At 51.6% G+C, this 14523-nt stretch overlaps 1 protein-coding gene across 3 annotated transcripts; it reads right to left on the bottom strand.

The window, feature by feature from the left end:
• Positions 1-6279: 6279 nt before the first annotated feature.
• LOC131833368 (uncharacterized) lies at positions 6280-13677 on the bottom strand. Of its 3 annotated transcripts, XM_059176550.1 has the most exons (6): positions 11059-13677; positions 8422-8621; positions 7972-8048; positions 7552-7656; positions 6632-6712; positions 6280-6364 (listed from the first exon to the last, which is right to left on the bottom strand). In XM_059176550.1, the coding sequence occupies exon 1, from the start codon at positions 13589-13591 to the stop codon at positions 12632-12634; it is 960 nt and encodes a 319-aa protein (XP_059032533.1). In that variant the 5' UTR covers positions 13592-13677; the 3' UTR covers positions 6280-6364; positions 6632-6712; positions 7552-7656; positions 7972-8048; positions 8422-8621; positions 11059-12631. The 3 variants fall into 3 exon arrangements, with proteins under 3 accessions (XP_059032533.1, XP_059032535.1, XP_059032534.1); XM_059176552.1 differs by lacking the exon at positions 7552-7656; XM_059176551.1 differs by lacking the exons at positions 6280-6364; positions 7552-7656 and having other exon boundaries at positions 6391-6712.
• Between the last annotated feature and the right edge of the window lie 846 nt (positions 13678-14523).

Here is a 14523-nt window from a genome sequence, read left to right as displayed (position 1 = left end):
TCGGGGGGACACGCAAGCCGGGACGGCGAGTCGGCTGGGGTCTGGCCGGAACGTTTCCCCGGAGGCCGGGGGACCCCTGTGACCCCCAGTTCTCCCTCCCCGACCGCCGCAAGGTCCGCGGGCCCCTGGGTCCGGACCGCAGGGACCCCTCTCGCCGTGGACTCCCACCCAGGGCAGGGGCGCTCGCCGCCCACGGAGCCGCCGGAGCCTGGGGTCCCCGCGCGGAGGGAGGCCACGGCGCGCGGTGGGGCCGGGGCTCCCCGGGACGCCCGCCAGAGGCCCAGGCGCTCCGGAAACGCGGCGGAGCTGCAGCCGCCCTCCCTCTGCCCCGGCCCTGCACCTGGTTTTGTCCTTACCCGTCGGAGTCCCTCGGTCGTGAATAAAGGTCGTGGGCAAAGCCGCTCCGAACAGGAGGCAAGACAGGCGTCGCCCCTCGCGGCTGGCAGAGCGCGAATCCGTAAGAGGCCTCGAGGCCCTCGATTGCTTTAAAACATGCGGACGGGGCACCTGGGTGGCTCAGTGGGTTAAGCCGCTGCCTTCGGCTCAGGTCATGATCTCAGGGTCCTGGGATCGAGTCCCGCATTGGGCTCTCTGCTCAGCAGGGAGCCTGCTTCCCTGTCTCTCTCTCTGCCTGCCTCTCCGTCTACTTGTGATTTCTCTCTGTCAAATGAATAAATAAAAAATCTTTAAAAAAAAAAAAAAAAAAACATGCGGACGAGGCTTGTCTCTGTGTCCACGTGCCTTTCCATACGCTGAGGTAGCAAAACCCGGACCAAGAAGATGGAAGTCCCTGCCGGGGTCACCCTGGTTGGAGGAGACCAACAAGAAACAAAGATCAGTCCCAAGGAGGATGTCCCGGAGATCCGCAGGGAGGACCAGGGTGCCAGGCGGGGCGCGCAGTTAGCAGAGCAGCCGGAGGTCCGCACAGGGAGGAACGTCCTGCAAACACATGGAGGCAGTGACAGAGCCGGTCACCGCTGCAGGGCCGCCTGGGGAAGCAAGCCAGGTCCACAACAGGTGCCAAGGCCTGAGGGTGTGCGGGGCGTGTCCTGGGGTGTACTGGTGTGTACTGGGCATGTACTGGGGTTGTATTGGGGTTGTACTGGGGTTGTACTGGGGGTGAACTTGTACTGGGAGTGTAACTGGGCTTGTACTGGGATGTACTGTGTGCATTCTGCGGGTGTACTAGGCATGCACTGGGTGCGCACTTGTGTACATACTTAAGGAGCGTCTGGGTGGCTCAGTGGGTCAAGCCTCTGCCTTCTGCTCAGATCATGATCTCAGGGTCCTGGGATCGAGCCCCATGTGGGCTTCTAGAGCCTGCTTGGCCCTCAGCCACTCCCCCTGCCCGTGCTTTCTCTCTTTCTCTCGAATAAACTAATAAAATCTTAAAAAAAAAAAAAAAAAAAAGAAAGAAAGAAAGAAAGAAAGAAAAATGAGCTGAAAACTAACGGAGGAGAGAACAGAAAGAGGAACAGGAGACTATGCGGTATCAGCTGGAACTTACACTTGAAAGTCACGTTGATGAGAGCAGAGCGGCGGTGACACAGAAATCTGTGCATAAATCAGTGGGAGAGAGTCCCACGGAGCAGCTGCAGACAATGCACACGGACGTACAACAGTCGGGAAAGGCTGCACAGCGGTTACGAGAGATAGGGAGCTAATGACTGCTGTGGGGAAAGTGGCCCTTTGTGGGGGAAAACAGCTTAAAGTCTCACTTCCCCAATACACAAAGCTACTTAGGGATAATTAAAATCTTCACAGTAAAAAATGAAGTCGTAACAACAGCAACAAAATATAGCTGAACATTTATCTGTCTTGGTTGGGGAATAACCTTTTAAGCATAAAAAACGGAATAAATCACACACAAAAAACCAGATTTGTCTACATGAAATTTAAAGACTGTTCTTAATATCCTGAGGGGCCAGTAAAGGTTTGCAACAATCGCTTTCACATAACTTGTGTTATTACAAGGTTTGAAATACAGAGACAAAGCCAAAACTTAATTAACATAAGCATAATTAGAAACCTTCCCTTTCCTTTCTTGCTTAAAAACAAAAACTTCTGCCTTTTTGCCCAGCTGGGGGGAGGAAGGCTTTCAGGCACGACATCGAAGCATCATGTATATATTTTCATTATGTGTCTGCAACACTTTTGATGTTTTCTACTACATTTTAATGAGCCATCTGTCCAAAAATTATTTTCAAAAATCGAGAAGTTAGTAACTGGGTGAATGACGGGCTTGTTTATGCTCATGTTCTTGGTGGTGGTCACTACCTGAGCTGAGTGTTCCAAGAAACGAGGAGCAGTTGTCGAGGTGGAGAAGGAGCCCAGACAGGCAGCGCAAGGTACAGGGGTCCTAACTTCCACAGCGCTCTTTGAGGGCACAGAAATGCACATTCCTGTGTAGCCCTGAGGAAAATGTTTAAGTGGATTAAAAATAAAACTGAACAAAACACAAAAGCTAGATGCATTGGGGGCAGTCAGGGGAAGGGCTGGGTGGTGCGAGATACTCATAAAATACAGAATCAGGAAGATTTCCCCCCAAAAGCTGTGATCAGCGTTTGAGCAGGTGACTCCCCAGGTGGTACGTGGCCTCGGCGTGAATGAAAAGGAGTTAAGTCGACTTACGGAAAGAACACGGGTGTGGGGTAGAAAGACCACAGCGTCCAAGCCCAAGACCCAAAGTCCACACCCCAGCTCCCTGATTTAATTGTGCGGTGGCTTGAGTTGATGGCCTCCCTTCTCTGAGCTCTGGTTTCCACCCAGAAATAAGAGTTCGGGTCTTGTAATCAATAGCACCGACAACCACGTGCGTCCGGAGGCCACAGCCCCCCTGTGGTGTCGGAGCCTCCTGGGCCCCTGGACAGACGGAAGGAGCACATCCCACTTGTGCTACAAGCAGCTCAAACCCCAGACGGTGTGAACCCAAAACCCGGGAAGGAACAGCAGCCACACTGAGGAGCCAAAAGTCCCCAAAAGCCGGTCTGTGGGTCAGAAAGTGAGGGAGCTAAGTGCAGGGAACATCAGGAGTAGGAACCGGGCTTACTGGGCTGAGGGAGCAGGGTCCTCGGCCGTGACCTTCACACGCTGGGAGCCACCTCGTGAATGGGCATGTTGGCTGGGTATGGAGGGACAGGGTTCTGGACATCACAATCAGCCGTCCGAATGCTAACTGAATCCCTCATTGTTGGCAGATGAGTATTCATACTTCAAGCCTTTCTTCAAAACTACCTCCTGAGGCTTTTCTGCATTCTTCCAAGGCTCTGTGGTGATCTGTTGTGCAGGTACTATTATACTGGGTGGGGGGGGCTGTAATATATCAGGGGTGCTGCTGGCACCGTCCCGTGGTCCCACGCCAACACAGCCTTATACAGCACCCCTGCTCCCCTAGGTCGATTTGTAGAACGCCTCCCTTAAATCCACACTGGGCGTCCTTAGGAGTCTTATAACAATTACCTAAGTGTGTTACACTTTCTTTCACACGTATTCCCTGATGCTTTATGCCATCTGCTCTTGCTTCTGACCTAGAATCAAATGATCTGAGAACAGAAACCTTGATTTTCAACTTTATCTCTAACACCTCCAGAAGGCGTGGGAACTTACTTAATGAATTAATAATATGAATTATTGCTGTGTTATATCTTAAAGCTGCTTCCATCACAGAATGGTCAAAGCTCCTTCCAGGTGGGATTCTGGGCCTAAGGGCTAGCAAAGGTCAGGAAACAGAGATGCAACTGATGGGCTGGTGGGGAAGCAGGTGTCGTGACTAACCTACTGAGAATGTTCACAGTTTAGACATAGACTGGGTCCAGCCTAGGAAGAACCAGATGGTGAACCAGAGGATTAGAGGATTTTTCAGATTGGCTGGCAGTATTGATGGGGATGTATTAAGGATTAAGTAAACTGCATTTTTTTTAAGAAAAGATAAAGTTTGGTTTCACCCTTCAACAGACAAATCTCTGCAATATAGTAATCATTGACTACATACAGAATACAAAAACAACTACCCAGAGTCTCTGATAGTAAACTAAAACAAGCAGATTTTGGAAGAGAGACACAATTTGGGAGAAAGAAATGCCACATGGTGAGTTTCTTGTTTTATGACTTTTAGCCGCAGTAACAGTATGGTATGGCTGAAAACTGTGATCAAAACCCACAGAGACTTCTGTTCACCAGGATGGAGTAACAGAGGCTGGGTTTACCCTCCTATCTAAAAACAAAAAGATACATAAATGTATTTTTCAAAATATGTGGAACAATGACTATGAGTCACATTTTCTTGTTTCTTCGCACGGCTGCCAATCCTGATTAGATGCTGGACATTGTCAGTCTCAGCTCAGGACAAAAAGCCCATCAACCATTTATTTGAGAGAAGGGAATCAGATAAGCTGAGCCCTAAGACTTCCCCCCATTATTGCCTAGAGAGAGTCTGAAGGTGACAGGGCAGGAAGCAGTGTCCAAACAGAGCTTAGTGGTCCCCCTGAATCGAGGAGACAGAATTTGGGATTTGGGAAGAATTTAGGATTTGGGAAGATTTGAATTTCTGGTTTTAAAGCCAATGCAGATGGACGTCCAGAAATATGAAGAGAAGCACCTTTGAAAATGTGGCCAATACTTATCTGTTCATGTACATGGGGAGTGTATCAGAGGACAGGAAAAGAACCATTGTAAAGGAACAGGCAGCACAATGCATGGAGCTCACATGGGGCTGAGAACGGGTCATGCTGTCCCCAGCCTGAGGAGAAAGACATCCTACTACACGGACATCAGTACAGCCCTCAAAAGGGTACGGCCCTGTTAAGAAGAATAAATCATCCCTAGACTAAAGGCTCTCCTGAGCCCATGTCATAGGGTTTTAAAGCAAGCTTTGAAGAGATTAGACTAATTACAAGTAACTAAACTGCATCCCCAAACAACACTCAACAATACCGAAATAACAAAATTCAGCACACAACAATGTTAAATTTAAAATGTCCAACATCCCATCAAAAATCTTTAGTCATGAAAAGAAACAAGAAAATACAAACAAAACAATAACAACAGAAACAGACTCATAAAGAGAGAAAACTCATAAATACAGAGAATTCACTGGGGAAGAAGATGGGGGGTGGGCAAAATATGTGAAATTATATAATGTCATAGGAATGAAAACTGCACCACAGAGAATATAGTCCATAAAATTATAAAACCATACGGTGACAGATGGTAACTGTTACTGTGGTGAGCGTTTCATAACATACAGAATTGTTAAATCACTACGCTGTCCACCTGAAACTAATATAATACTATATGCCAATTACACTTCAATTAAAAAATGTTTGAATTTAAAAAACAGGAAAATATGGCCCCTAATCAATAGAAAAACCATCAAAGAAACAGACTCAGAAATGGCAGAGATGAGGGCTGCCTAGGTGACCCAACTGGCTGAGCATCCCACTCTCGATACTGGCTCAGGTCATGATCTCAGGGTCGTTGGATCGAGTCCTGTGTCGGGCTCCCTACTGGGTATGGAGCCTGCTTAAGACTGTCTCTCTCCCTCTGCCCCTCTCTGCCATGTTCCTCTCTAAATAATAATAATAATAATAATAATAATAATAATGACAGATGATAGAAATAACAGGAAAAGATATTAAAACTGTAATAGGAGAAAGTAGGAGAAAGCATGAATGAAATGAGAAGAAATACCAAAGTTAAGAGAAAAAAGATACAATCATACTTCAGTAGATGAAAAACTACAAAACTTTCAAAATTGGCACCGATAACAGAAAATCTAAATAATCCCATGTCTATTGAAGTCATTGAATTAATATCAAAAAGACTTTTGATGTTTGGCCCAGATGGTTTTACTGTTGAAATCAAATATTGTAGAAAAAAAGTAGTATAAATACCACCTAAATTCTTCCAGAAAACAGAGGAAACAGGTGCCTGGGTAGCGAAAATGCTTGGGCATCTGCCTTGGCGGCTTGGGCCATGATCTCCAGGTGCTGGGATCAAGCTTGGGCTCCCAGCTCAGCAGGGCGTCTGGTTTCCCCCTCCCTCTGCCTCTCCCCCTGCTCGTGCCCTCTCTGTCTCTGTCTCTCTCTCTGTAATGAATAAATAAAACCTTAAAAACAAAAAGAAAACAAAACAAAAGAGACATAAACTCTCCAATTATGTCATGAGTCCAATCTAACATTAATACCGAAACCTAACAAAAACAAAAAATAGGAAAGTACGAATCAGTAACCCTCATAAACACACATGCTCTTAACAAAATACTAGCAAATATAAATTAAACATGTATGAAAAGAAGAATATATACCTGAGTCCGGTTTATTGAAGAAATTCAAGATCAGTTTAAACTTGGTCAAAATCAACCACCCTGTTAGTAAACAAAAAGTTAAAAAAAAAAAAGGTAATTTCTAAGTTAATAGACAAAAAAGAAGAAAACCCACATGATTGTTTTAATAGGTTCTGAAGAAGCACTTGACAAAGTTCAATATCCGTTTGTGATTAAAGGAAAAAAAAAAAACCCTCAGGAATGGATGAAAGCATCTTCCACCTCATGGAAGATCCGCAGCTAATGTCATCCTTAATGATAAATTATTAAATACTTTCTCCTTAGGAGCAAAACACAAGACAAGGATACCTCATCTCATCATTTTTATTCAACACTGTCCTGGTGATTCTACGAAGTGCAGCGGCCAAGATGACGAAACGGAAGGCATAACTGTATAAAAGAAGAAAAAATTGTTTCTATTTGCAATGACATAACTGCATATATAGAAAATCCTAAAGAATCTACGTGATAACTCTAACTAATAAATGAATTTAAAATAGTGTTAGATTATCACATTAATAAGCAAAATTTATATTTGTAGCAAATAATTGGAAATTAAATTTAAAACATGTGCACTTATAATACCATCAAAAACAAAATATTTAAGAACAAGTTTAGTAAAAGATATATAAGACTCTATACTAAAAACTATAAAACACTGTAATGGAAAATTAAACAAAACTTAAGTAAATGGAGAGATACATCATCCTCACTGATTGGAAGCCTTAGTATTATTAAGATGTCATTTCTTCTCAAATTGATCTATGTATTTAGCTCAGCAACTCAGTCACAGTCAAAACCTTAGCAGATTTTGTAAAACAAAAATTGGAAACTAGGTTTTAAAATCCATATAGAAATTCGAAGGTCCAGGAGCACCTGGGTGGCTCAGTGGGTTAAGCCTCTGCCTTCAGCTCAGGTCATGATCTCAGGGTCCTGGGATCGAGCCCCACATCGGGCTCTCTGCTCGGCAGGGAACCTGCTTCTGCCTCTCTCTCGGCCTGCCTCTCTGCCTACTTGTGATCTCTGTCAAATAAATAAATAAAATCTTAAAAAAAAGAAATTCAAAGGTCCTAGAATATCCAAAGAAATCCCTTAAGAGAAAAATCAAGTAGGAAAACTTAAACTTCCTGATTTAAGATTTGCCATAAAGCTCCAGTAATCAAGGCAGCGTAATACGGGCAAAAGGACCAGCGAATGGACGGAACAGAACGGAGACCCCAGCAACAGACCTTTATTGATGCAGTCTCCCAGTTTTCAACAAAAATGCCAAAGCGCTCCCCAGAGGAAGAGACAATCCCTTCAACAAATGGTGTTGGAATAACTGGATCTCCTTTCTGTAGGAAAAGGACACTTGACTCTGTCATGTATAAAAAGTGATTTGCAATAGATCCCATTTAAGACCATAAAACTTTTAGAAGAAAATGTGAGAAAAAAGTCTTTGTGACTTAAGAGTAGACAGATGTTTCTTAAATAAGTCACAGAAGGCAATAACCATAGAAGAAAAAAATTAGGTTATATTCAAAAGATTTGAAGGGCCCCTTCATAAAATAAGATACCGGAACAGCTAATAAGCACAAGAAAAGTGCTAACATCATGAGTCATTGGGGAAAGGCAGAGTGAAACCGCATGAGACACCACCTCCAACTTACCGGAATTCCTACAATTAAAAGATCAATACCGCCACGTGTCCGCAGGCCGGCAGAGGAACCCGAACTCCTGCACGTTGCTGTTGGGAGGATAAATGACATCACCACTTTGGGGAAAAGCTCTGCCGTTTCTTTAAAAAATGAAAGACACACTCTTTCTCTGATGCAGCGTCCCAATCCTACGTCCTGACTCAAGAAATGACCGCTGTCTCATCCCAAGCCTTGAACGACACTGTCAAAATGGCCCAGACGGGGAGAGTCCAGCGGCCTGCCGAGGGCGCGGATCACCGCAGCTGCCCACTCTCCGACCAACGTGAGCAGCACGATGCGTCTCGGGACCGCGCTGAGGACAGGGCACACAGGACAGCGCTCCCCGAAGGGTTTGCAGGAACCGGAACCCTGACTCCGCTGGCTTACGTGGTGAGGAGGCATCCGGGGTGCTCGTGGGCTCACTGTGAAGAGGGAAGTCTTCCTGAATCACCGGGTGGGCCACTGTCGCCCCTGCCCTTCAAAGCGGAGGCGGGAAGAAAAGAAGTCACAGTGGAGTGCGGTGAGGCCAGAGAGGCCGCAGCTGGCTTTGGAGATGGAGGACGAAGGTGTAGACCGAATCCGCCTTCCGTGATGTTTCATTTCGTCTTTGGTCCCTGAAATAGCTTCAGAACAATAAAGGTGAAAGGTGTGTCCCTGGTTCACGACCAGCTCGGAGCATATGTAACGAGGTGACTGCCTTGGGAAGCCTCCCAGTGACCTACGGGTGGGGCTGGTCACCAGGGGAACCCACGGTGGCATTAGAGAGCGGGAACCCTCAGCCCCAGCTTGGGGTGGGGGAGAGGCTGGAGGCTGACTTCGTCTCCAGGGGCCAGTGATTTAATGGGTCAAACCTGTGTCTCGAAGCCTCCGTAAGAACAGAACAGGTCGCGTTAGCGAACAAGAGCACACCGTGTGTGGGGACGGTGGTGGACCCCGCACTCCACGGGGTCAGAAGTTCCTGCGCTTGGAAGATGAAGTTGCATTGTTTAAGCTGCTAAATTTGTGAGCATCTCTTCCGGCAGCCGCAGAAATCCAATGCGGCTCAGGGGGAGAATCCCGACGTGAAGGGCAAAGGCTGTGGGCTCCAGGGTTGGGAAGTTGTAGAACAGGCCCGCCTCGAGGGTGACGGGAAAAGTCAGCACCGTCGTGGGGGCGGGGAGTAACCGGGGCAGGCTGGGGACCTCCGGGTGGGTGGTCTGTTCTCCACAGATAAGGTGAGGGTCACCAAAGTGTGTGCGTGGTCAAAGCCCAGTTAGCGGACACTTCGGTCTGCATTTCCTTGAATGCAGGGAACGCAAAGTGAGCACCTGTGAACACCTGCGCTTCCGCTGGCGATGCACGCGGTGAAGCATTTGTGGGGGACTAGAGAGGTGCCGGCAGCCGCCTCTGAAGTGGGTCAGAAGCAGGATGGCTCCGCGGAGGGACAGAGGGACGGGTGTGTGGACAGACGACAGAATGCACATCGGAAAATGCTCATGGCAGAATCCAGGTGGCGAGTGCCCAGGTGTTTGCTGAGATGTTCCTTCACCTTAATTGTTTGGAATTGTTTGTTTTTTAAAAAGGTAACAGGCCGGGGGCACCTGCCCGGCTCAGTGGGTTAAGCCGCTGCCTTCGGCTCAGGTCATGATCTCAGGCTCCTGGGATCGAGCCCCGCTTTGGGCTCTCTGCTCAGCAGGGAGCCTGCTTCCTCCTCTCTCTCTGCCTGCCTCTCTGCCTACTTGTGATCTTTTTCTGTCAAATAAATAATAAAAATCCTTAAAAAAAAAAAAAGGTAACAGGCTGGCTCGGTACAGAGGATGTACACACACCTTGGAACCAAAAAACCCAAAGCTTTAGGTCACTGGTTAGATCACGGGAGAGATTTTTCAAAAGGCTCATGTCTGAGGCTCCCCGGGATTTGATAATAATTGGTCCAGGCACGAATGATTTTTTTAAAAGAGAAAGTCAGGCTGTCATCAGCCAAGACCCTCCTACTCTGCTTTCCAGCAAACCCGCCCGAGAAACAGCGAGTCCTCCAGCGCGCCCACCTGGGGCCATCGGCCCTGACGCAACAAGGAGACACGATCGCTCCCACAGCACCCTCGCACACAGTACCCAGCACACAGTACCCTGCACACAGCACCCTCGCACACAGTATCCAGCACACAGTACCCTGCACAGAACACCCTCGCACACAGTACCCTGCATGCAGTACCCTGCACAGAACACCCTCGCACACAGTACCCTCGCACACAGTATCCAGCACACAGTACTCTGCACACAGCACCCTCGCACACAGTATCCAGCACACAGTACCCTGCACAGAACACCCTCACACACAGTAGCCTGCACGCAGTACCCTGCACAGAACACCCTCGCACACAGTACCCTCGCACACAGTATCCAGCACACAGTACCCTGCACAGAGCACCCTCGCACACAGCACCCTCGCACACAGTATCCAGCACACAGTACTCTGCACACAGCACCCTCGCACACAGTATCCAGTACATAGTACTCTGCACAAAGCACCCTCGCACACAGTACCCAGCACACAGTACTCTGCACACAGCACCCTCGCACACAGTACCCTCACACACAGTATCCAGCACACAGTACCCTGCACACAGCACCCTCGCACACAGCACACTCACACACAGTACCCTGCACACAGTATCCAGCACACAGTACCCTGCACAGAGCACCCTCGCACACAGTACCCTGCACACAGCACCCTCGCACACAGCACCCTCGCACACAGTACCCTGCACACAGCACCCTCACACACAGCACCCTCACACACAGTACCCTGCACACAGTACCCTCGCACACAGCACACTCACACACAGTACCCTGCACACAGTATCCAGCACACAGTACCCTGCACAGAGCACCCTCGCACACAGTACCCTGCACACAGCACCCTCGCACACAGCACCCTCACACACAGTACCCTGCACACAGTACCCTCGCACACAGCACACTCACACACAGTACCCTGCACACAGTATCCAGCACACAGTACCCTGCACAGAGCACCCTCGCACACAGTACCCTGCACACAGCACCCTCACACCTTACCTTCCTCATCACGATTGCTCATTTTCCTCTCAAAGCAGGACATCCACTTTGAGGGTGACCTGGGAAACTGAGGCAGGGCCACAGAAGGACCGGGCAGCATATTTTTATCCTTTTCCAGACTGGGCAGCTTCAGCTCAGTTCGGAGGACAGAAACCTTGGCGCCTGGGCGTGTGCACACACGGGGGTGACTGGACACTGGCATGGGTGTTGTGACTGGGCTGAAGGGTGTCCCACACCCAAGTCACGTTGGCCTGCAAACTGCGGGTGTGTCCTTCTCAGGAAACAGGCAGGGTCTCTGCAGACATGGTAAGGTGAAGCCAGGCTAGGTCGGCGTGGGCCCAATCCGATGCTGAGCTTAGTCACCGGGGAGGCCAGGCTGAGGTGGAGGCTGGTGTGGGAGGCACATGGCCACAGACAAGCGCCTGGAGCCACCAGAAGCTGGACAAGGCCGCTGTGAGAAAGGGCACAGCGTGCTGACACGTGACTTTTTGGGGTCCTGGCCTCCAGCGCTGTCAGCGCCTACGCCGTCAGCCCCCCCCCGGTGAGGTAACGTGTTCCGACAGCCTGAGCAAAGCAGCACACGCCGCACCTGCTGTGAGCGACATCTCCATTGTCCGGGCTGACAAGCCGGCTCTCCCGGTGCGGCTGACGCGGGAGGAACTGTGAACGCTCCTGTCCCCAGCCGGGCCCAGGGCCGTCGGCATCACCTTCACTTTGACAAGCGCCTCTCCCCGTGCAGGCAGAGCTTCACGTGTTCACCTCACAGATGCCGTGGGCAGAAGATGCCGGATGCCCAGAGGACCAACCAGGTTCTTCCCCCAGCAATTCCCACCTGCGGAAGGTCCAGCCCCCAAGTCACGCCTCGTGCAGATGGACAGACAGAACTGGTGGAGGAGGGAGCACAGAGGGGCCGCAGGCCGCTCCTGTTCCCCAAGGCACTGGTCTCTGTTTCGGGGGCTGCTGGAGCCAGGACACAGGACCATGTTTTGATCTGTCCCTGCAGACCTGCTTCCCTTCCAGCAGCATCTCTAGCCGGAGCCTCCTGAAGGCAGAGCCCTGCTCGTTGACAGCAGCCGCAGGGGGATTTGTAGCACGCCACAAGCAGAGCCCAAATCCAAGCTTTCCTCCCAGGGTTCAGGAGAAGATGCTCCATCCACCGGCAAGGGTCAGTGTTTCAGGGCACAGCAGACACGGGACACTGAAGCCAGAGACGTGGGGTCAGACACAAAGCCCGTCCCCATGCACTAGCACGATGCATCGCGGCACTGGCAAGGGTGCCTGGTGTCTGTCCTTCCCAGCAGAGTCCTCAGGTGTGACCAAGCCAGCTCTGCCTCCTCTGTCCGACTGCTGGCTGGCCGTCAAACCCCAGGGTTACAATTCGGGGACTGGGCGGGGTTCTGTGAGCCCAAGTGGGGAAAAGAATGACCTCTCTGTTTCTAGCAACCTCCCGGACGCCCTGTATTTCCTGTGCCCGTGAGCGCGGGCGAGAAACCCAGCAGCTGCGTCAGGACCGGCAGTGCTGCTACCGGTAGAAGCCGAGTTTCACGTCTCACTCTGGGCTAACCTCGGTGCTTTACTGTATGTGTTTAAGGACAATTATTCTGAGAAAAGCCCATTCCTCGGGCTGCCAAAAGGGGATACAGCCCCAAAAAGATAAAGCCTGGCAGTAAGCTGAAGGGCGCCAGCAGAGCCATTCGCCACCGGAGCCCGGGCCCCGCGTCACGACGTGTGAAGTCGCCCACCAGCGAGAACGTTGCAATCCGCCAGCTCCACGGGAGGAGAAAGCTGGGGTGTGTTTACTACAGCCGCTAGCACCGTCCCCCTCCCGGCTGCTGCAGAGACACCCAGGCCACCCACGGGAGCTGCCATGCGGGCCTGGCCCCAAGCCCTGTCCTTCTTCACCGCCTCTGCAGCACGGGGCTCTCCGGGGCGTGGGGGGGCGGGTCTGGCCTAGGAGCCTGAGTCGGGCCGGGCTGGCTCTTCCCCCGGCAGGTCTGCAAAGCTCTGCCCAGCCCCTTCCTCCGCCGCACTGCCGAGAGTCACTGCCGGGGGTGTCCGTCGTGATCATTCTGCTTTGGAAACGAGGCTGCGGTCCCACGTCCGCTGGCCTTGCAGGGGTGCCTGAGAGCGGATGTGGTCCCAGAGCGGTGTCCTTTCCTGCAGATTCCAGCGCTGTGTGATCAGCCGCTGTCTTCCCACCCCCGCTGACAGGGACAGCCAGGTCCACGCTGGACGCAGCCATGGACGCGCAGGAGGAGGTGAGGAAGGGGGAGGGGTGAGAAGGGGGAGGGGTGAGAAGCAGGAGGGGTGAGAAGCGGGCCTCCCCCAGCCTGTGGACGAGCGGCTCCCTGCCAGCACCCAGCGCCTCTCGCCTGCCCCACGGGGACTGAAGGCGCGAGGCCTCTGAAACCTTACTGCGCGCCAGACACACTTCCACGCCGGTGCTGAGCCGACCGGCCTGCCGCTCCCTGATGCTGCCCGCATTCCACAGGGCAGGGAAGGGAAGCCGAGTCCGGTGAAGCCAGTGCGCCATCGAACAGGGATTCGAACCCAGGACTCCGCCGTCTCTCCTGGACCCTCACGCACCGATGCCCCTGCCTGTGGGCTCTGCTGCCGGTCCCACCCACCCCTCCCTGCCTGTCCCTGCTGGTTGCTCTCAGCCTTCCAGGGCCATGAGTCTACTTGGTTCTGTGGCCCAGAACTAGACACGAGTCCCGAGCTGCCTCACCGGGAGAGCGTGGAGCTGAGGAAATACTGAACTTTCCATTGGAAGGACAGGGTGGCTGCGGGGGGCCACGGAAAGTCCCCGCTCTGGGCCCCCAAAGCCACGCTTGTCGGAGGGCATCGAGTGCAGCCATCCCTGGGTCCCTGCTGGACCGCAGACCGAGCCATGACTGGAGGAAGAGCCCGGGACCCTGCACGGCCAACCCGCCCCCGGCGGTTCCAGAGTGGGAGGCCCAGCGCCCACTCTGCACTGATGCGGACCCATAGGAGGCTTTTGGGTGACCTTTCAGATGAGTGTGAGTGCACCTGCTCCGTCTGCCTGCCCGGGCTTGCTGGGGGGACCAGTGGGAAATGACAGGAGGAAACACTGAAATCACAGCACAGCTCACCCCACGCAGCTCGTGGCTCTGCTGCCCTTTGGGGTTCCTGCTGCCGGTCCCTGTGGGGCAAAGAGGGGAGACCCTGGCCCAGCAGTGCTGACCAGCAGGCCTCACAGAGCAGGAGGAGCAAGAAAAAGGAGCCTGGCGAGACATCCGCACCAGCAGGACGCTGCCCCACTGGACAGCTCCCAGGGGTTGGGATCGGCCAGAGCAGCCTCAAAGGACTCGGGGTGAATCCGGTCAGTGAACTCGGGGTGAATCTGGTCAGCGACCTCAGCTCTGACATCATTTGAGGCTGGATCCAGGGGCTCAGTGCCAACCGCACCGCTGGCGGACACCGGGCAGCAGGTGCAGGACCACA

This window comes from Mustela lutreola, chromosome 6, assembly GCF_030435805.1.
Source record: "Mustela lutreola isolate mMusLut2 chromosome 6, mMusLut2.pri, whole genome shotgun sequence".
In the NCBI taxonomy this organism is placed as follows: domain Eukaryota; kingdom Metazoa; phylum Chordata; class Mammalia; order Carnivora; family Mustelidae; genus Mustela; species Mustela lutreola.
This window is presented reverse-complemented; position numbering and strand designations above follow the sequence as displayed.